General features: G+C 54.4%; 1 protein-coding gene across 8 annotated transcripts in view; it reads left to right on the top strand.

The window, feature by feature from the left end:
• Positions 1-22,530, top strand: part of JADE2 (jade family PHD finger 2) — a 52,734-nt gene that overhangs the window by 7,099 nt on the left and 23,105 nt on the right. For 5 of the 8 annotated variants that reach the window (XM_040622437.1, XM_040622436.1, XM_040622438.1 and 2 more), the window contains exons 2-6: positions 3,430-3,487; positions 5,454-5,542; positions 16,289-16,446; positions 21,221-21,381; positions 22,067-22,278. In XM_040622437.1, coding sequence (XP_040478371.1) covers positions 3,430-3,487; positions 5,454-5,542; positions 16,289-16,446; positions 21,221-21,381; positions 22,067-22,278 — 678 coding nt within the window. Of the gene's footprint in view, positions 1-36; positions 2,263-3,429; positions 3,488-5,453; positions 5,543-16,288; positions 16,447-21,220; positions 21,382-22,066; positions 22,279-22,530 lie in introns of those variants that run through there. The other 3 variants (XM_040622432.1, XM_040622431.1, XM_040622439.1) reach the window with 2 other exon arrangements.

The following is a 22,530-nucleotide window of genomic DNA, read 5'->3' as shown; positions in this document are numbered from 1 at the left end:
CAGGAAGCCTTTGAAAGATTTTAAAAAGGGGGTATGACATGATCTGATTTATGTTTTTTTAAAGGTCATTCTGGCTGCTGTGTGGATTCTAGATTGGGGAGGAGCAGTAGCAGGGGCTGGGAGATGAATGCGAAGTCCAGGCAAGAGATGGGACTGGTTCGGGCCAGGGTGGTAGCAGTAGAGAGGCAGGGAAAAGTGGATGCATTCACCGTATGTTCTGCAGAGAGAGCCCACTGGGCTTGCCAGAGGTTGGCTGTGGGGGAGAGATTGCACAGAGAGGCTGTGGGCTGCTCCCCTGAAGGAACTCTAGGGGACCCATGCTCTGAAGGACAGCTGCTTCTGTCTGTCTCTGTGCTGGCGATGGTGTGGGAGGTGCCAAGGGAAGGAAAAGGGGACCCTTTCTTTCCTAGACTCTCCTTTATAGATAGGGCTTCGGAAGCACTTTTGTCCCCACAAGTAAGTGCCTTATGACAGTGGGGTGTTCTCCCAGAGCAGACCTTGCTTTGGTTGAGATTGGAGGGGCCGGTGGAGAGAGAGAACCTGAGGCCAAGACCCAAGTGTCAGCACCCACCCCCTCGACCTGGATTTCCGCTTTGGTGAAGGAGTCCTCCCTGTGTCCTAGCTGAGTTGGAAGGGGGGTTCCGGGGACAAAGGCCTGTCCCCCAGGAGGGCGCAGGCCTCCTCTGGAGCTTCATTAGCCACTGACAGTGGGGGCTTACCTGAGGTGGGGAGGCCTTTGGAACAGACTTGGTTCAAAGGAAAGAAGCTTCACTCACAAAACAGTAGCTTCCCTCTGAAGTCTAGTTATTATTCCAATTAAGCCACACAAAATCTGCTCCCTTAATAACACCCTACCCAGGAGAACTCTGGGGTGATTTCATGGCGGTCAGGTTGGACAGGGAGCTGGCTGAGGGTACGGTTCAGGTCTGCGTGCTGCAGGTCAGCTGTGACAGGTCCCTGGGCAGCAGGAAACAGCGTTATGAGAGGGGCATTGGCAGTCCAGGGGTCGTGTTCTGGGCCGCCGGACTTACTGGAGAGGAGCCCCTCGGGTGGGCACGGCCAGGACGATTCCTCACCTGGCCCCAGATGATCACAGAATGACTCGCACCTATGTGGAGAGCCAGCCACAGTGCTTAGGGCTTGACGCTGCTCTCGTTTACTCACCAGCCAATTCTGGCCTACAGATGTGTTTGGTTTGGCCCTCTTAAAGTGTTTAAAAAATTCTGAAGCAGTTGCCAACATTGGAAGTTCAGGAGACTTATGTAAAAATCCAGATTGAATGCTTGTCCTCTGGGAGGTATGTCTTTCCCGAGGTCCCTCTTCTGTTGAGGGGTAGAGCTAGGATTTGAACTTGACACCCCCGAATCCAGAGCTCTTGCTTTTCTCCATTGGGAGACGCTGGCTTGGAAGTGAAGACACATGGGATCCATGGGCAGGATTGTCGGGGGGGATGACAAGTGGCTGCGTTTATATCATTTCTCCTCCTCTTGCTGCCCCCACCTGTGAGAGCCCTGGGCTGGTAAGCTGCCAGGTAGGGTCAGGGCCCTGTCACAGTCATCGTTGTCACACAGACGCAGGAGGACAGCAAGGATGGCAGCTGTGGGTGGCAGAGCATTATTGCCCCATTCAGTCCGCGACCTGGGCCACGGGGCTGCTGTCCTCCGCTGCACAGAGGCAGAGAGGTCTAAAGCTCAAGGGCATGTGCTCCGGAACCAGATACACTTCTTACAAGCACTGCGATCTTGAGCAAGTCACTTAACCTCTGTGCTTCCTTTTTCCTCACCTGCAGAAGGGAAGCAGCCATCGTGCCCACTGGCATAGAAGGGCTGTTCTGAGGGCTTCCTAAGTCCCCGTGTACCAAGGCATCCTCCTCCTTCTGCCACAGTGAGTGTTTAGCAGTTCACATCCCTGGCACCCGTGCTGCTGGTGTCCTCAGGCTCCCGTGTGCACCTCTGCCCCCTCTGGACAGCACTTGGCCTGCCCCTTTGGAGTTGGCAGCAGGCAGCCCCAGTGAATCTTTCCGTCATCCCGATCTTGCTGTTAGAGGACACTGGAGTGGGGAGAAGGTCCTGGCTGAGGTCAAAACTGAGGCAGGCGGGTTCTGGTTGGCTCAGAGGTCTGGCTGGTCATGCCCCACCTTAGAGAGCTAATGTTCCCTTGTCTCTGCAGGGCCACCATGAGATAAGGGGAAACCCAGGACTTGGCACGAAAAGACTTGGAGTGGGTGGCAGTGGCAGGCAGCCCATGGAATCCCAAACAGAGGTGGGGACCCTGGTTGGCCCACAGCTGGGCTGGGCAGCGGGACTTTTCTCGACTGACACTGGCTCCTTGCCCTTTGCTTCGGGCAGTGAGGCGTCCCAGGTTCCAGACTAACCGGGACGTGGTCGAAAACGCTTTGGGTCCTGAATCCCAGATCTGTTCCCGCAGTAGGACTCGGCCGCTGACTAGCTGTGAGACCCAAGGCAGGCGAACAAGCCCCCTGGGGTGCTCCCCTCCAAGAGGAGACAGAAGCAAGTTCTGGCACCCTGGACTCTGTGGGATCCAAGGAAATAGTGGGGGAAAAGCACTTCCCATAGTCAAGAGCTCACCCGGGCACAAAGGCAGCTCAGTGTGGGCTCAGGGATAAGACCACGTGGATTCAATTCCCAGTTCAGCCAGTTATAGCAGGACAAGGCCCTGCACCTCTGTAGTAGGGAAGCCAATAGCTCGGAGCTTCCCAGGGCGTTAGGAGCCGGTGTTGGCAGAGGAAGGAGCTCAGTACGGGGAGCTGCCCATCTAACCTTGAAGTAGAATACTCAGTTGAGATCAAGCTGGTTTATGCTCTCATCTGGAGAAGGACATTGGGGGAGGGAGGGCTAGGACCAGTCACCCTGGGCTGGGTGTGTCTCAGGGACCCAACTTGGAGCCTCTCTACTCCTACTTCTTTTCCATACTCCTCTGGCCACCACCCTCAGGATGTGCCCTCAGTGCTGTCTGAACTGGCTTGTCTCTAAACTCAGATGGTGTGGTCCCTCTGGAAGAATCAATCTTGTTTCCCCTTTCTACCGCTCCTCCAGGGTGGGAGAGGATTCTTTGGAGGACCTGAGTTGCCTTGAGTGAACTCTAGGGCCAAGCAGGCTCTTATCATTGTTCTGGGGCTCCTGACCCCCTTGCCCTCCCTCAGTCATCTTTGGCCAGACTCCTGCTCATCTTGAGTCTCTGGGCTCAAGAGGTTGGAGAGGCAGCCCCCTGCCCCACCCCCAGGACTCCTGTGGGTAGGTGGGGAGAGAGGGTGAGGCTGGCTGGGGAGAAGGCGAGGGCAGGGCCTTGTTCTCATTCTTCCACAGCAGCAGGGTGAGTATGGGGTGGTAGGTTATCGGGCAATTTTCTGAGAGACTGAGGATTTCCCAAGCCTCCTGTAAGTATAATGGGGCCTGCTTTTTGTTGCAGATGGAAGAGAAGAGGCGAAAATACTCCATCAGCAGCGACAACTCTGACACCACTGACAGTAAGGCCTTCCATTTGGGTATCCTACAAGCAAAGCATTTGAATAATTATCAGGCCCACAGGCCCAAATGGGGGGAGGCTGCCCCACGGTCTCAATGTTGGTGAAAGCATACATCAGCCCAGGTCCTTGTACTTCTGAGAAAGTCCCCACGCTTCTGTGGCCTCTAGAGCTTTGCTGTCTTCTTCACCCTACTCTCCTTTAACCCTCTAGGTCTCAATCCCATGTGTTTTGCTCTGGTTGGAAAAGATCATATCCCCTCTGGGTCTTTGCATTTGCTGCTCCCAGCTGCTAAGAACACATCCCTCTCCCTCTGGCCCTTATGTTAAATCAGGGCCCTTTAGAAAGTCTCTACACAACGGACAGAAAACCTGTCAAGTTTTATTATAATTACCTGATATAAGTATCATTTCCTAATTAGCGGTAAGCTCCTTGATAAGAGGGGTCATGTCTGGCTCATTGCTGTATCCCTGGCTAGATCAGGTACATAATAGGTGTTCAGTAAATGTTTGTCAAAGGAGTTAATGGGGGATCTTGGCAGGAGAATCTCAGAGGTAGACTTGTGTATGGGCTGGGTGTGGCAGCTGGACATCCTGGTTGTCACAGGGATTGTCAAGGAGAAAAGGGGGCTTAGGGAGCTTTTTCTCAAATCATGGGGGAGATGAGGGAGGTTTGTGGAAAGTGGGAGCTTTTTCCTGGTACCAGAAGGCAGCTCTTCCCAGATGCCACAGAAACCTGGGCCTGCATGAGCTGGTCAAGTAAGGAGTTCTGCTCTGCCCTATGTGGGAGAGGTGCGCTGCCAGGAGGGTCCTGCCTAGCTGTGCACCCTGGTGGGAGCCCACGCTGAGGAAGAGGCTGGACTAATTAATTGCCAGGGAGGCTGGGCCTGGAGCCCTGCAGCTCTGCACCTCAGTTTGTTCACATATGTGGTGAGCAGCTGGGATTGCCCCCCAAGCAGCTGGGGATAGCCCCCCAAGAGCCTGAGGACAGGCCAGTCAGTCCCAGCCCCTTCCCTACCCCCAGGTCTCATTCACTGCCCTTTAGGGTCTGTTTACTCAGCTTGGCTCCGGTGTATAACCTGGCCAGCCCTTCTTCCCTGTGGCAGGAGATCACAGCGTTCGGCCTTCTGTGGCCGCCACCACACTGCCTGTGGCTTGTCTCAGTAGAGCCAAGAAGAACCGCATCCTCTGCCTCTAACTTCGCTGCAGGCCCCAGAACCCCTGAGGGCCAGGCACCTGCAGGGGCGGGTGTCTGCGCAGCTGCAGCAGAGTTGGGCCAGGCTGTGGGCCTCCTCCCCTCCCACCAGCCCCCACCGCTGTACCCACCCGTGGCTGCTGCTCCTTGGAGCCACGGGCCGGAGGCTGCAGTCCTGCGGTGCAGCGAGGGCTGCAGACTCTAGCGGTAATAGCTCATGTTTATCGAGGCCGTGCTCTGTGCTGGGGACTCTGCTAAGCCTTAACAGCATGGTGTCGCTGAATTCTCACAACTTTTTGCCCCCTGAGAGGTTAAGTCATTTGCCCAGAGTGACAGGCTAGTAAATGGGTTTACTTTAGAGCAGCATTCTTCCCACTGCCCTTTCGTGCCTCTGTATATCCACTGGGCATCATCCCAGAGTATCTCTACCTGGGGCAGGAATGAAGCGTGGCCACAGAAGGCCTCCTTCACCAAGGAAGAAGCAGAGGACCAAAGAGGGCAAGGGACTTGTCATGGATCACACAGTAAGCTAATCCTGAATCCTGGTCACTGCCTTTTATTCCCTAAGCCCCTATTTTTGGTGAGCGGAGGAAACCTTCACGTCCCCGTGCGTCCCTGGAGAGGTCCGGAGCAGGGACAGGTGCTCACAGAGGTTTCCACCTCCTGAACATTCAGTCCAGAGCCTTCCTTACAGGCTTCCCGTCCTTGGATGGGGGTGGGTGGGTGGTGGTCCTGGCCTTCCAGGGACCCCTCATAGGCTGTGCTCTCTCTGCAGGTCACGCCACATCTGCATCGCGATGCTCCAAACTGCCCAGCACCACCAAGTCGGGCTGGCCCCGGCAGAACGAAAAGAAGCCCTCAGAGGTGGGTAGTGACGAGTGTCCGGACAAAGAGGAAGCGGGGGTGGGGAAGCGACAGGAGCGGAGACCTGTGGAGAGTGAGGGAGTGAACGCCGCAGATGCGTGGGGGAGAGCCTTCCTGGCAGAGGGGCCGGGCCCTGCAGAGACAGGCTGGTGTGGCTAAGTGCCATGAATGGGAGGAAGGGGCGCGCATGCCAGTGGTTGCCATGTAGGTTGTTGTAAAGATGTTCCAGTTGAGCTGAGCAAGAGGAGAAGCCTTTCAAGGATCAGAAGCAGGGTAATGACAGAATCTGACATGTTAACAAAAGGCCCACTGGCTGCTGTGAGGAGAAGGGAATATGCAGGCAAGGGCGGGAGCAGGGAGGACTCTTCTGCGGTTGTCCAGGACAGAAGCCATGGTGGCTGAGAGACGGGTTGGTGGCAGTAGAGGAGGAAGCAGTAGGATTTGGCCTGTTCTGGAGGCTAAGCCAAGGGCTCCAGGATGTGCTGCTGATACAGGCGTGCGGGCTGGGGTCCTCAGGATCATCCAGTTAAGTCATCTGCTCCTTCCGCCCGTGTCCCATGCATCTGCACTCCAAGCCTTCCTTCTTGGACCTGGGATGTTTCTCGTGGCAGGTAGAGGTAGGTGTTCATAACTTCTCCAGCTGTGGAGAAGAGCGTCAGAGGTGGGCAGTGTTCAGCATGAATGGATGGCATGATCCTGCTTCTTGTGGTCCCTGAAAAATCACATCCTAGGGCCACGTCCCTCTCTCTCAGGTCCTCAGTGCATTGCACTAGGCACAGAAGAGGCCCTTTGCACAGATGCAGCTGCAAGAGCGTTGAGCCCCCAGGAAGCAGGGCATTTGAGTCTGGCCCTGAAGAGAGGCATTGTTCAGCTTACAGAGTAGCCAGGAGCTGGCCTGGACACTTAACTTTTTTAATCCTTCTCAGTCCATCTGTTACAATAAGGAAATTGAGGATCCGGGGGTTATATAGCCAAGACCTGAAGCTCTTGAGGCCAACATTGCCAAGGGTGGGAAGGCCCAGAGTCTTGGGAGGAGGGTATCTTTGTTCCCCGCTAACCACAGGAGCAGTCGTGGCTGCGGGGGCAACCCTGAGGAGCAGTAGTTAGCCAGCCACTTGGGGGCGGTGGGGGCATCTTCCGCAGAACCTTGCGTTTGAAAAAGAGCTCCCCACATCTCCCTTGAGCTGGTTTACCCTAGGACTCGCCTTTTGAGTGTGTGTGTGGGGGGTTGAGACCTGATGCCTCCCATCCCTATCTCCCAACCTTAGTGTCCACCTTTGGCCCTATGGGGGAGGGTGGATGGAAGGAGATACCTCTGGGAATGCAGTAAGGACTGGGATAAAAGCTGGGAATTAGGTGGGCATGGGGGATGCTGTTTTGAGGTTCTTAGCACCCTCTTGGACCAGCCCTGCTCAGTGGGTAGATGAATGTGCTCAAGGGCCCTGGGATGCAGGAGGCAGAGTGTGCTATGGGGCTCTGGGAGTCTCTAGGACCACCTCTCTGCTCCTCCACCCTCACTCCCCTCTTGCCCTCCTACCCTTCATCTTGAGAGTCACTGGAATTCTCCAGTTACTGTGGTTGCATTAGTAAAACAGTAGCCACCTTTATGTGCCTTCCCTATACCTAGGAGGCAGGAATTCTCTGCCTGTTTTGAAGATGAGGAACCTGTCTCAGAATTCAACCTGCCGCTGCTCTCAGTGGCTATTCGGGTTGGCGAAGAGTGGGGAAGTTCTGGGGAGCTGTTGGGGCTGGCTGATTCCCCCAAATCTGCCTGCCCTGCTTTCTCTAAGCACCAGGAGGAGGTGGGGCCATTTCTCAAGGTAGAGATCCCAGGGGTAGGGCTGCCATCTGTACCCTGGATAGGCCAGGGGCTGGGAGGAAACAGGTGTCAGTGAAGGCCGAGGGGAAAGAATGATTTGCATGGGGCTGAAAATTCCCCTCCCTCTTGGGTTTTCCAGCACAGAGCCTTTGAACCTTTCTCCACCTAAAAATAGAGTCACATCATTGTAGGGGTGTTGATGCCCAGCCCTGCTGCGGACTGGTTGTGCGTGGCCCTGGGTTCGAGCCCAGGGGCCTCTGCAGGCAGCTCTGAGGCCTAAAGACACCCGGCCTCAAGTCCTGGGCTCCAGGAGGGCTGAGGAAGCCCTCCCTGCCTTGAACCGTCGCCAAGGACAAGCTTTTCCTCCCACAGCAGGCTGGAGTGCAGCCTGTGAGGTTTCCCTCGTCCCCTAAGTGAGGAGGCTGAGCCGAAGCCGGCATAAATTCCAAGTGATCGTGGGGCCGAGAGGAAACCATCAATGAAAGCTTCCAAATTATTTGGCTCATGAGAAGGCGGAGATGAAAAGCAAGGACTTGGCGGTAGATAATGTTTGCACTGAATCTCCTCGCTGGGCTGTTCCCCTCTCTTTCTGTGAAGGGGTTGAAGAGGAGGGCCTTTATAGTCTGCTGGGCCTGAGGGCAGAGAGCTTTGGTTACCCTGGTAGAAGGGGATCTACAAGTCCCATCTATCCAGTCCCCTGGAGTAAGACCTCTGTGGGATGGCTGTCAGGCTGGTCACACAATGTGTTTCCAATCTGACCCAACATCCCAGCCAGAATGCTTGTAAATTGATGTGCATGGTGCAGTCCCTTCCCTGGTTGGGAGCCCCTGGTTCCCTTTGTCTCTTCATTTCTCAGTGTGGACAGCATGGGGGATTTGATGGCCAGGAGTCCTTAGCATAGCAGCAGCACCAGCACGTAGTGAAGCCAAAAGCCACAGTAAGGGCTGGACTTGGGTTTACGCCAGACCGGCGGCTGCCCCTGTGATGACCTGCCAAGGGCCGCCCTTCTCAGTGCACCCAAGGGTATAAATCTAGGGGCTCCCTCTACGCTGGAGTGAGGTGCTGTAGGGCAGGGGGGTGAAAAAGTGCTCTGACCAAGAGTCAGGACCCTGGACAGGGCCGAGGCCTTGAGGCCCAGCTTCCCTTCTGGCCCTTAACCAGTGGGTGGTCTTCCTCAGCCAGAATGAAAGAGGGGGTGGGGGAATACAGGAGCCCTCAGTACTGGAGCTGAAGGGACAGGCCCAGGGATTCTTGGGAGGCTGGGTTTTTGGTAGAAGTGCACCAAGTCTGCAGTCAGCCCCAGGATCCCCTTTGGCAGTAGAGGAAAAAGGTAGAGTTGACCCCAAGGACACGGGCTGCTCCCTTCCTTTGTTCTGTCTGCCTGCAGGATCCCAAAAAAGCTGAGATCTGTCACCTGGGGCTTAAATCAGCAGTCCAGCCCTGAAGGAAGGGAAGGGGTTAGCCTGCCCTGGGAAGGTGGTACTAGTATATAAACCAAGCTGAGGCCTTGGGTTTCTGGCCTGGCTTGTCTGACCAGATGGCATAACCATTATTGGTGCTTACCATTTCGTGGGTCCTATCTCTAAGAATCTGATGGAATCACAAAGGTTATTCCTTTAAATACTAATACCAGGCCCCCATTCTACCTCACCCCCAGAAATTCTGACTTAAATGGTCTGGAGTGGGGCCCCAGGTACCTGTACTTTTTTCAAAGCCCTTTTGTTGGAAGCCGGGCTTAAGAACTACTGCCACAGACCTTTCTCCTTAATTTGCTAAGACGGGAGGTCCTGGCTTGATCCTCCCTGGAGGGACCCTAAGGTTGAAGGAGAAGGGGGAGGCTTTCCAGCCTGGTTCAGTGACCTAAGCAAAGGCAGGGAGTGTGGGTGAGGGCGGTCCTGCAGCTGATTTCTGCCCCCTGTGGTGGCCAAGGGACTGACAGGTTTCTGCCAAACCATCAGCCTGGCCGGCGTGTGAAGGACAGTTCAGGAGGAGACCTGAGGCCGGCCCCATGGGTTGGAGGCAGCTGTTTGAGGCTGTGTCTTTCTCAGGCCTGGGGCAGAGAGGCAGACGGAAGGGCAGGCTGAGCGGTGGGGCTTTCCCCTGGGCAGGGTTTTCAGGAAGTCTTGAGTCCCCGGAAGTCAGCCAGCAGCAGGGACGTGGGTCTTCAGGACCCAAGAGCTACTGATAGTGGTTAAACTCAGCAAGCACTTGAGGGCACCTGACAGGCCCAGCTGGGTGCTGGGGGTGGGGGTGGGAGAGGCGCAGAAAACGCAGGCCCTGTCCCCAGGGAGCTGGTCCTTTGGTAGCAGGATGCAGGTGCTACACAGAAAAGTGTCCGTTATGAGAGATGCAGCCAGCTTGGCCACTAAAGAGCTCTGTGACTGTTTGTCCCTGAGCCTCCAGGTCGTCATCTGCAGAGCCCTGCCATGGACTCTCTGTTCAGTAGAAGTGACTGTCCTTTCCTGAGGCCTCTGGAGCCCAAAGGTGGAGAAAGTGAGTGGAGGTGCAAGCTGGCCTCCCTGGGATCAAAGCCTCGATGGTCCCAGCACGGGGTGGGTAGGAGTTGGGCTCCAACTGTCAGTTCCCTTTGTAAGCCCTGGTGACAAATTAGTATATCCCTAGATGAGAGAATAGGGCCTCTCTGCAGTTTCCACAAGGGCCCTTCACCATGCCCAGCTTCTTGGGCTTGGGGACAGGGCCTGGGAGAAAAAGGTGATCCTTGTGAATGAGCAGTCTCTGTCACCGTTGGGGTGTCCCCCAGACCCAGGATCCATGAGAGTTCCTATATAAGATTCCCCCCTAGAAAAGGCAGCAGCAAGTGAAGAGTGAGGATGAAGCTTATTGTCTTGACCTGTTGCTTTTAAAAAATGGGAGCCTTCTACCCTGGGTGCAGGCATGGGTGGCCAGAATGTGTTGGGATGCAAAACCACAGGATAAAGAAGATGCCTTCCTAGAGGAGCCCAGGTGCTGTCCAGATGTTTGAAATAACAGATTTCATATTAAAACAGTGATGGCATATGTTGTAGTAAAAGGCAAAATGCCGACAAGCTTGAGAGATAAAGTAGGAGAAATCCAGAAAGGTTTTATGCTTGCCCTGTGGTTTCAAGCCATGTTTCTAGCCAACAGTTCCTCTGCCGCCCCGTGGGGCGGACAGGCAGGCGGTGAGGGGAAGCTCTTCCACTGGGCCAAGTGCCTGCTATCTTAGACTCCCACTGCCTTCCTCTGGGGTGGGGGGCAGAATCCACTCCCAGTATAGTTAGAAACATTGCTGCTCCCGCCAGCTGGAAAGTCCTCCTGGCCTCTGGGGCTTGTCTTGCAAAAGAAATGTGTGTAATAAATTCTTTTAAAGAGCAGGAAGTGCTGTTATCCTTGTGAAAGAGAAAAAGGGTGTGTGTTTGAGAGACAGACAGACAGAGAGCGAAGTCTGACCAAATTAGCCTAGTGGTAGCTTGAATAGGGCTGGGCAGAGGGTAGCTATGTTCAGAGCCCTTCTCTGGTGTTTTATGACTAATTTAAGTAAGTTTGCTCTTGGCTGAGATACTCTTTTTTTTTTTTTTCCTTTTTCAGATTTATTTATTTATTTGAGAGAGGGAGCCGGTGGGGGTGGGTGGAGGGGAGAGAAGGAGAGGAAGAGAGAATCCCAGGCAGGCTCCGTGCTGAGCGGAGTGAGTGGAGGCCAACACAGGGCTCGATCTCATGACCCTGAGATCATGACCTGAAGTGAAACCAGTAGTCAGACCTTAAGCCGACTGTGCCACCCAGGCACCCCTGGCTGAGATACTCTTTATCAGGTCCCAGCCCAGAAAAGACCTTTTTTTTTTTTAAGATTTTATTTATTAGAGAGAGCGAGAGAGCATGAGCAGGGGGAGGGGCAGAGCGAGAGGGAAAAGCAGGCTCTCCATTGAGTAAGGAGCCAGACTCAGGGCTAGATCCCAGGACCCTGGGATTATGACCGGAGCCAAAGGCAGACGCTTAACCAACAGAGCCACCCAGGCGCCCCCGGCCCCAGAAGAGATTTCTTTTTTTTTTTTTTTTTTAAAGATTTTATTTATTTATTCGACAGAGATAGAGACAGCCAGCGAGAGAAGGAACACAAGCAGGGGGAGTGGGAGAGGAAGAAGCAGGCTCATAGCAGAAGAGCCTGACGTGGGGCTCGATCCCATATCGCCGGGATCACGCCCTGAGCCGAAGGCAGACGCTTAACCGCTGTGCCACCCAGGCACCCCCCCAGAAGAGATTTCTTAAAAGAAGAAATACCTGGCTGGTTCCCAGGGAATAATATTGCAGTGGTTAAAATACAGTGCAGACCTCAGATAAGTGGTTTACTTTTTTCAGTCTCCGTTTCTTTATCTGTAAAATGGGGGTAATATGGATTAGGTGGGGTTATATGTATATATACTTTTATATATATTTAAAGTATTTAGTATAGCACCTGATTTAATAGGACAATTTTCAAAATTAGCTGTTGTTTCTAACATCCACAAATCCCATGATCACGTACGAGAACTCTGTGCACGGCCCAAGGAAAGTTGCCTGTGGTCATTATCTTTGCTTTTGGAGGTCATGGCAGACTCCACTGGTAGTTTCTGGCAGAGCCTGCTTTGGGTTCTTCCTGGGGAAATAGGTGTGGAAAACCAGACAGACTGTTCCGTGATTGTCATCTTCAGTCTCTGGAAGAGGAAGTGGAAGGTCAGGGCCGTGCACGCGTCCCTACGTGTGGGCAGAGCAGGGTCGTCCGCTCCCTCCGGAGCTGCACTGGCTCCCCAGCGCTCAGATTGGTTATTACATTTGAGTTTTAGACCTTTAAACGTTCTTCATACTGTTTGAAGAAGCTACAATTAACATCTCCCAAGCAGCTCAGCAGAACTTGGTTGCTAGGCAGCAGACCTTTAAAGACAATTTGTCATTTTCTGCCATAAGAGAGAAAAAATAGTAAACATTCATGTTCTTAGAAAATTACTTGTTTTCGAACTTCAACTTTCCGGCCATGGCAAGGCGTCTGGTTCATCAGTGTCCATTTTATTCTTTATTTAGTTTTCATAAATAATTCAGAGGCGTTTTAGGAGAACAATTGAGCCTTTTTCAAGCTTAACCTCTGGTAGTTTAAAACAGAAAGGATGTTTGGGTGACAGTTGGGTGGCCATATTTGTGGACAGGTTTTGTATAAATGTACAGAGTCTCCAGCTGCCCAGCTCTATGTAGCCTTGGGCAGCAACCCAAGAAAGCGGTGGCGGATCCGTGGAAGGCTCTTGAGCCGTTCGGCCTTTGTTGAGCCCCTCACAAGTGCTAGGCCCCATGCACACTGTTGGGATCCAGCCTGTGGCCCAGCCAGACCTCACTGAGCTTACCTCCTTCTTGTGGGAGCTACATGGTAAGAAACCAGGCGATTCCAATACAGGGGCTGTGGCAGTTCAGAGGAAGTCCAGAAGCCAGCCTGGGATTGGGGAAGGTGTCCCAGAGCAGATGTGGATGGGACTGAGCCCTCCAAGATGAAACGGGCCAGCACCACTTTGGCAAGAGAGAAGAGCGTCCCAGCAGCGTGCTCCTCTGTGCCAAGGGTCAAAAGTGCTCCACAGGCTGATGTGTGTCTGTGTGGCCACAGGGACTGGTAGGCCCTGCAGCTCAGCCTAGGGGATGACAGTGGAAAGCCCCCGAAGGGCTTGGAATTTGCAAAGGCCACCATTTGATTTGCATATTCCAGCCTTTGGGGAGGCTATCTCATTTGGCTTCAGTGCAGCATTGAGGCACTGAGCACTGAGCACGTGGCCAGAAGGGGCAGGGGGGCTGTGGGGTGTGCCGGCTGGCTCCAGAGTTCGTGGCCTGGGATCCTTTGCCAACTTGTAGGACCTGGTGTAGGTTATTTAACTAACCTCAGGTTAGAGTCCCAGAACAGGGATGATGTGTAGCATCGGCCTCACGGAGGTGGTGTACGGACTAGCATTAAATTAATTCAAGAACATCCCTTAGACTGATACTGGATACACAGAGCTCTTTAAGTGTTGGCTGCTACCATTTTTTTAAAAAAAGATTTTATTTATTTGACAGAGAGAGACAGCCAGCGAGAGAGGGAACACAACCAGGGGGAGTGGGAGGGGAAGAAGCAGGCTCATAGCGGAGGAGCCTGATGTGGGGCTCGATCCCAGAACGCTGGGATCACGCCCTGAGCCAAAGGCACACGCTTAACGACTGAGCCACCCAGGCACCCCTGGCTGCTACCATTATGATAGTGCTCCCCTTCCTGCACTTCCATCAGTCCCCTGCCCAAAAGGGCCCCTTGTGTCCAGTCTGCCACCTGCTCCTTGAGTGACCTAGGATGAAACATGCAATTCTCTTGGGGCTACACTCTTTCCTCCCTTTCTCTCTCACTCTCCCCCTCTTTCTCCTTCCCAGGGACCTCACTCCCTTCCTCCCTCTCTCCCTCGGCCTCCCTCTTTCCCTAGGCCTCCCTCTCCCCTTCTCTTCCTCTCTCTCCTTCCTGAATCTCTCTGATCCAGTTGAGCCTGGAATCCCTTCCTTCCTGCTGAGTTCTCAGCGCCACGCCTGTTCCTAGCTCTGGGCCACCTCTCCCCTGCTGGTGGGGCTTGGCACTCTTGTCCCTCAGTCTCCAGCTTAGGCAGTGCACTGGTCCTTAGGCTTCAAGCCCTGCAGACCAGAGGCTGCGTGTTGCTCTAGTTAGGGCCCTGTGCTTGGGGACTTCAGCTCTACATATATCCTCGAGCTATCTCACCTTGTTGATGTGGGGTTCAAAAAGCACTACTAAGGAGGGGCCAGATGGGGGCCTCAGACTCCTTGGGTAATTTCCCAGAGAGGCCCTTTCATTCATTCATTCATTCATTCACTCACTCAGTCACTATTTTCTGAGCACCTGCTATGTGGCAGTCGTCATGCCAGGCACTGAGAACGTAGCAGACAACAGGATTGCTGTAGGGGGTGGGGGGAGACAGCAGGAAAACAAGCAACAGGAGGACACCAGTTAACTGTTGGGGTGTAAGTGCTGGGAAGCAAGGTGGGATGACGGAGTGGAAGGTGACTCTGTGGGACACTTGGTGCTCCCTAAGTCATGGTGATCAGGAAAGGAATCCTGAAGGAGACAGCCCAGGCTGAGGAAATGGCAGTAGCTTTCAGACTTACCTGCGCGTCTCTGGAGGGGTGCTTAGTGACAGTAGTGAAGGGTTGATTTCTGGGGCAAGGTGACAGGCTGTCCCAGGTGGAAGGTTCCCCATGGCATCTGAGCAACAGGGCTTTGGCCCGGACCCCACTTGGTTTACTGCGATCAGGAGAACTTGGAGGCCATGATGAGTCCACTGTGGGTTCAGTTCACCCCACCAGGTTCCGCCCTGGGTCTAGAAGGAAGTAACCCAGCTGCAGTCCTGCTGGACTCGGCAGAGGCGTCAGCTAGGAAAGGCCCAAGCCAGCAGAGGGGGACTTGTGAAGAACAGCACAGAAGCACCCACTGCCTGAGTTTGTGTTCTTGTATCAGCCGTCTTAACCGCTTGCTAATAAGATATGCAAATTATCAGGGCTGTGAAATCTTCGCCGCATTTCATCTTCTGCTTAATTAGCATTTAATCGTAATCTCATTTTAATTTTTTCACACTGGCACCCTAATTAAATGTTAGGGTGTTAGTCTTAACAATTAAATTATATTGGCAAATAGAGTCTTCAGGAAACTTGACCTTTTCCAAGCCGGGGCCCTCTCTAGCCAGATGCAAATGTTAATTAGATTTCTCCAAGATGTGGCCGCGAGTCCCCTTGGTGCACCCATTTCAGTTGTTTCCTCGTTGTTGTGGCCCTCAATTCAAATGAGACCCACACAGCCAGGGAGTTGGGCCCCTGGCAGGCAGAGGTTAGCACTGAACGGGTTGGTCATGAGCCTGTGGAGGGCCAGTGAAGCTGGTTTTTCTGGGGAGGGGGAGATTTTTTGGAGTTTGGTCTGAGACCTGCAGTGTTCCTGGAAGTGGTTTCTCAACTTGTGATTCTCATTTGGTGATCCCTGGGAGAATGGGTACCTAAGCAAGTCACGTGGTAATCCGGAGCTGCCACCCAGACCTGCAGCAGCCCTTTGTGGGAGGCCACAGTGAGGTCAGGCAGCTGGGAGGGAGGGGCAATGCCTGCGTCAGCTGGGCTGGGCTTGCGGATTGCTCTAGGGTGGGAAGGCGGAGGGGGTGGGCGGGGACAGAGAACAGTGGGAAGAGCAGGTCCCCCTTGAGGGAGCCGTAGCCCAGAAGAAAAGCAGAGCATGGGGGTGCACACATTCATGGCCTGGCTCTGAGATCTGGATGGGCTTGACTGAGAAAAAATGCAGCCCTATCCTCCTCTTACTCTCTCACACACAGAAGATGGCCCCGGCTACGCGGGGGACACAGTGTCCTTGTTCTTAAGGGACATTGGAGACCCTGACCCACGGGAAGCCATCTGTAAGCTGCACTGGGGCCTGGCCTTTCCCTCAGTTGTTTGCATAAGGCCCTGGCCTTTCCTTTGCCTGGGGTTGGTGCCCTGCGCTCCTTTGCGCCTCCCCTCAAGCCTCTCCTGGCAATAGGAACATAATTCTAGACCTTCTGTGGAAATGCCCCAGGCAGTCAGTCCCTTAGTGGCAGTAATGCCTTCACAGAAACCTTTCTACCGTCTGATTTTTCCCTTAAGTTTTTTCCCTTCCCTCTGAGGTCCACTCCCATTCGTCATTCAAACTCTGTGCTTTAATAGATCAGAACACAGGTGAATTCAGTTCGACACGTTTACCAACCACCTGTGTGCAGAGCCCTGTGCTGAGTTCAGAGAAGATGTGTCATTGTCATTATTGCCTTTGTGTTGGCTTCTTGCTTTTAAGTAAGTGGGCAGAAGGCTCACTCGAGTTGCCTTTGCCTCTTCCTGCCCTGGCTGCGGAGCAGACCACCCTGAGGCACTCTTTCCACTCCTGCTCCTGACAGGTTTTCCGGACAGACTTGATCACAGCCATGAAGATCCCAGACTCCTGCCAGCTCAGCCCGGATGACTACTACATCCTGGCGGACCCATGGCGGCAGGAATGGGAGAAGGGCGTGCAGGTGCCCGCGGGGGCAGAGGCCATTCCAGAGCCCGTGGTGAGGTAAGCCAGGAAGCCCAGGCCAGGGGGCCCTAGAAAGGGGAGGCCAGGGCAAGGGACCTTGGTAGCCCGTCTCTATTCCGTCTTAGATTTTTTGGTCCCATAAACCACTGAAAAATTCTAGAAATACTGGCAATTTACCTTTGAGGCTGAGGGCCTGGGCTTGGGCTCAGCTCTGGAGCAAGAAGGCTTGGGTTCATTGCCACTGCCATTCACTGTGACCTTGGGCCAGAAATGTAATCTCCCTGGGCCTCAGTTTCCTTGTCTGTGAAATGGGAGTGGTAACAATACTACCTACTTTGTACAGTGGTCAAGATGACATAGGGCAGCGACGCGTGGGAGGCATTTGGCACAGGGCCTGGCATGTACCAGTGCTCAGTAGAAACTGGCCTTGGGTTAGCTTGATGTCAATCCAGATTGGGTCCCACGAGCAGAACTTACAGGGAAATCTCCAGGCTTCTAAATAGTCTCTAAGACTGGGATAAGCCATGCTGTCGACTTCTTAAACCTTTTTAAGGAGTTCTGAGTGGGAGGGAGTCGAATGCTGGCACACAGCAGATGCTCGGGAAGAGGTGGCTATGACCATCCTCAGGAGGTTTCCCTGCCAGGGCTGGGCCACGGGTACTTCCTCCGTAGGCTTTGCAAACTTCTGGTCTTGTGGATCTGAGAGACCCCCGTGGATCTTGGGCATGGCCCTTGCCTCCGGTGACAGAGGCCAGCCAAGTGCTGCTTTCTGCACCCTGGGAAACCCCCTAAATCTTGTCTCTGAACTGAGGGACCTTATGTCCTGGCCTCCCTGGCCCACCAGCACACTTGGCCATGGCGGCCCCGTGGCTCTCACTCAGGCCCATTTTGACCAGGTCTGAGGCAAAGGTTACAGCCTTCATCGCCCTTGACATTGACACTGTTGCTTCCTGGCAGCCACACCTGTGCATGGCTCACAGACCCCCAGTGCCCAGCTGGTGCCAGGCCTGTGCTTGGCTTGGGATTACAGAGGCAAATCAGACTTTGAACCCTGCTTAGTGCTCTGTGAGGACTGGGTGCTGGGCAGGGCTCATCCTGTGGCTCCTGAGAGCTGAGTGCCTGCCAGCACTTGGTGTCGGGCCCTCTGAGAATCGGGAGCTCTGGGGTTCTCTGGAAGGGAGAATATGTGGGCTTTGCAGAGGGAATGTATTCTCCACATCCCCTCCCCAGGGCCAGAAACATGGATTAAGCTCCTAGCCAGTTTCACACCTTCATCTCGGCAGACTGAAGAACTATTATTAACCTATTTGAACCAGTTTTCTCCTCTGTAAAATGGGGCTAATAACAGTAGCTGCCTAATGGTGTGGTGGGGATTAAATGCAAATACACATGACAAGGGCCCAGGGCAGTGAAGGGTAGGGGCAGGCCACCAGCTGGGCAGAGAGGTGAGTCCTGATGAGGCTTAGCCCAGCTGTCTGTCCTCCCTTCTTGATGTCAATGTCAGGTGATTCCGGAAACATCCAGTGGCCTGGGTAATTAATTGCAGATGCTTCCACACCGGGAGCGTGGCTTCTGTCTGCTGGTGCAGTGCTTTATCTGTTGACATCAAGAGGAGAGCACGTGTCCAGACAGCTCTGGCTCAACGAGGTGCATTTTCCGCATATGCACGGCTGCTCTAAGCTGACAGGAGCCAGGCATTCCTGGCCTGTCCCTGCTCTCTGGGGGGGACAGACTAGAGGCAGAGATGGCTGTTCTCTTGGAGAAGGCTCCCCTGTCTCCCTCTAGCCCAGTCCCTCCTCCTTCTTGGGCACCTCCCACTGTGAGGCCCTTATCTGGAAGCCAGTGCAGCAGCCAGCATGGTCAGAATTGTTACAGCAGCTCTTCCTGAGAATTTGCTGGCCTGAGCCTGTTACGTTCATTTTCTCATTTAATTACCATACCAGCTCTAAAAGTACATCTTACTGTCCTGGTTTGATAGATGAGGGAGCTGGGAAATTCTGGGGAATTCCCTGCATGACCGCCAGGGCCTAGGGGGCTGGGCCAGGAAATCACAAGCCACGGGAACAAGCCCTGGGTTGCCCCTGTGAGGCCCAGAGAGAGCCTGTGCCCCGATCATGCTGGCATGCTTGCTCTGATGGCCGTCCCCCCCGCTGCTACCCCGGCCCCCTACATCTCCCCCTTCTCGTCCAGTTTTCCCTGGCCCTTGGGTAGGTTTGCCCACCTCATGGTCTGAAATTTATCTGGGTAATGAGAACCTGTCTCACCCCCTGATCGTGAATTGAGTGATGGCCTGTGCTGCTCCCTCTCAGTGTGGCTGAAAGACTGAACCCAGGACAAAACCATCCTCTGCTGTAGGTGTCATCTTTTTTTTTTTTTTTTTTTTTAGGATTTTATTTATTTATTTGACAGAGAGAGAGTCAGCGAGAGCGGGAACACAAGCAGGGGGAGTGGGAGAGGGAGAAGCAGGCTTCCAGTGGAGGAGCCTGATGTGGGGCCTGATCCCAGAACGCTGGGATCGTGACCCGAGCCAAAGGCAGACGCTTAACGACTGAGCCACCCAGGCGCCCCATGTAGGTGTCATCTCTTGGAGTAGAGACCGTCCCCCAGACCCCAGCCCAGCCATCCACTGCTTCCAGCTGCTCTGTCCTGCTGGCTACAGTTGGGAGGGAGTCCTTGGCCTAGGGTCAGGTCAGCCCGTGCCTGGTAGGATGGGATAGCTTCTTCAGAGGCAGAAGAGGCATCACAGATGACTAGGAGGGCCCCAGGCAGCTCAGGAAATGCCTTTTCTGGTGTGAGCCCCTGAACCCTAGATTCTCAGAGAAGGAAAGGAACATGATTTTCCCCCCAAGAGGTCTGGCCAGGTGGGAGCTGACTGACCATGCAGGTGTAGGTAGTGAGGCCAGTAGTTGGTGGGGCAAAGATTATACCCAAAACCTGACTGAGCCTACACTGGGGGCACAAACAAAGCTGAGTCAAGACAAAATTAGTCTATGTTTTTAAAAGAATGTATTAATTCCAGTAAGACCCTCAGGGGATTTTTGTAGGACTAAGGGTAGCATTACTGCATCCATTTGGAATGACCTATTTTACAGGAGGATGGAGGGAGTCACACCGTTAGTCGTTACCTGAGGCCTTCCTTAATCTGGGCTTCCCACGCGGGAAAGGGTGGCACCAAGCCCTTTCCCTTGCTCCTTGTGCCCCTCAACCTCCTCTGACCCTCCTTCCTGGTCTAGAGGCCATTTTTGTCTCCCTGTCTCCTCCATCCTTCCTGCCTCTCCGGCTGACAGATGGGGCGTGCCCTGGAGCCCCGGAGTCCCCCTCTAGCTCAGCCATGTCTGTGTGCCACCCTGCCTTCCCCTCCCCAGTCTGCGCTGAGTCACAACCCCTGGCAGCCCTGCCTTCGACCCCAGGGGGCCTCTCGGGCAAGTGAGGGGCCTCTCAGCCCTGGCAGGGCTGGCCAGATGGAAGCCAGGCTCCACAGCGATAACCATGGCAACCGGTGGGGGGTGGGAAGAGCTGGCATTTTGAACTGGCATCGGGACCTCAGGGGCAGCACACAGCTGAGCCAAGAGGGGAAACTGCCCTCCCAAGGCAAAAAGCCCTCCTATTGCATTTCAGAAGGAGGAAAGTGATCTCTAGAGGACTTAAAATACGCATTCACACACCTATAGTGCTTAACTGTGTGCCAGGCACTGTCAGAGCGTTAAACGTAGTCGTCCATTTAACCCTTACCAACCGTAGACGGTAAGTACGGTTACTGCTAGCTTATTTTTTTGAATGAGGTTGCTGGGCACAGAGAAGTTAAGCAGCTTGCCCAGATTGCACACTGAGGGGTAGATTGGAAGTGCCTGGCTGGCTCAGTCGATAGAGCATGTGACTCTTGATAGTGGGGTCATGAGTTCGAGCCCCACATTGAGGGTAGAGTTTACTTAAAAAGAAGATAGTGGATCAGGACTTGGAGTCCACATTTTGCAGCCAGGGCCTTCCGAGCTACCTCAGGGAAAGCCATGGCCCAGGGGAGGGCTGAGCTGGAGTATGATCCTGGGACTGTAGTAGGCACATCTTTATGTCCAGGGGAGGAGGCCTCCATCTTGCACCGAGAGTGGGGGTGTGCGGGCACCACGGTGAGAGACTGACTGCTCAGGTTACGTCGTATCTGGGGGGAATGATAAGGTGTATGGGAGACACTGTGTCCTCGGGAGAGGGAGACCTTTTCTGTGGAAAGGGCCACCCTGGGCTGCAGCACTGTACCCAGGTAAGGCCCCTTCTCACTCCAGAGGAGGCCTGGCCTCACTTCCCCTTGCGGGGACATGGGCACAATCCCTGGCCTCCCCCTGGCCTTGAGGGGTATGCTAAAGGACGTGAAGCCTTGCTAACTCTACCCCAGCTGTCCCAAAGTGGCCAGCACTGAGCAGTGCCCAGGAGAGTGCATGGACTGCCTCCAATGTAGCCCCAGGCAGAGCAGATCTAGATGATGGAGATTTAGCTAAGCCCAGATGCCCTCATGGGAGGACCAGGAGAGGTGTGCTCGGGCAGGATGGATGTTGGGGAGTGTGCAGGACAATGGGTCAGCAGCCACTCCCAACCCACACTCTGCCCTTTGGTCTCCTCTCCTGCTTACCCATAGGCCTTTGAGTCTGCAGGGTGGGCAGGCAGGACGAGGTAGTGTAAGGAGGTGACCTCAAAGTCTCACACCTCACTTGTCCACCCACTCCTCAGCTGGACCGGCCAACTCACCGAAGGCCCCGCAGACCCAGTGAGGGTGGCAGGCTAAGGGTCCCTCCTTTCGTGATACCCTCTCTTGATTTTTTAGGATCCTCCCGCCGCTGGAAGGCCCCCCTACCCAGGTGTCCCCTAGCAGCTCTGAACTTGGCGAGGGCTCCCAGCCCGAATGGCCTGGGGGCAGCCGCTATGACCTGGACGAGATTGATGCCTACTGGCTGGAGCTCATCAACTCGGAGCTCAAGGAGATGGGTAGGTGATCTTCCAGGCTGAGAGTGGGATCGGGTCAGGCCAGGCAGCAGAGATTCCTTCTGAACACCAGCATCCTCACCCTCAGAAGGGCCGTGGCCACGACGGGGCTTTGGCAGCGCATGGCTGTGAGAGAAAGTCCCTGCTGTGTTATTGGTCGGAGAACATATTTGGTGTCTCTGTGCCTCGTGTTCTGTAGCTGTCAGGTGGGGGCGACAATAGCCTGTCATTCGCAGAGCTCTTGAGGATATTGTTCAGAAGCCTGACTATTACGTGAAGAGTAAGTGAGCGCAAAAGTGAGGCGAGGATGACACACGGGGTGCAGGGTCAATTAGTAGGGGCCTCCTGGCTGGAGCCCACCAACATGTCCTAGGAAGGTCCCCCCATACACGCAGCTCAGGCAGTGGATTCCCTATGCATGCAGCTGCGTCCTAGAGATCCTTCCATGTTATCTGCATGTTCACACGTGTGTGGTCACAAGCAGGCCATCTAAAGTCAGAACGCCAGGACCAGCCCCCACGGGTCTGTGAGATTGAATGGTCCAGCCCATCCTGTTTCCAGATGATGGCGCTGAGGCCCATGACAGTGGATGTATTTTCCCAGGTCACAGAGCGGATGAGTGGAGACCCCTCCATACATCTGTCCTGACAAGCCAGGCTCCTAACACCCTCCCCTGCTGTCCTCACAGAGAGGCCAGAGCTGGACGAGCTGACGTTAGAGCGTGTGCTGGAGGAGCTGGAGACCTTGTGCCACCAGAATATGGTGCGGGCCATCGAGACTCAGGAGGGCTTGGGCATCGAGTATGATGAGGACGTCGTCTGTGACGTGTGCCGCTCTCCCGAGGGCGAAGATGGCAACGAGATGGTCTTCTGTGACAAATGCAACGTTTGCGTGCACCAGGTGGGCAGCTCCTTAGCCCCACCCCATCCTCACCTGCTGCCTGGCCAGGCTGCTACCAACAGCTGGTGGTCCTGGCTATAGGAATGCTCTGGCGCTGCGGCCGCAGGCCCCTGAAAAGCAGGGCACGGGACGAGGAAGGGAATGAAGTGAGTGCCTCAGGGCTCAGCGCTGTCCGCAGGGCTTGAGTCAATGCCCCTTGGGTGGTCTTTCCATCCTTTTCCTGTGGGCCTTCCCCTGACTCTCCCTGCTGAA

The sequence above is a fragment of the Ursus maritimus genome, unplaced genomic scaffold (assembly GCF_017311325.1).
Source record: "Ursus maritimus isolate PB19 unplaced genomic scaffold, ASM1731132v1 scaffold_5, whole genome shotgun sequence".
NCBI lineage: Eukaryota > Metazoa > Chordata > Mammalia > Carnivora > Ursidae > Ursus > Ursus maritimus.
This window is presented reverse-complemented; position numbering and strand designations above follow the sequence as displayed.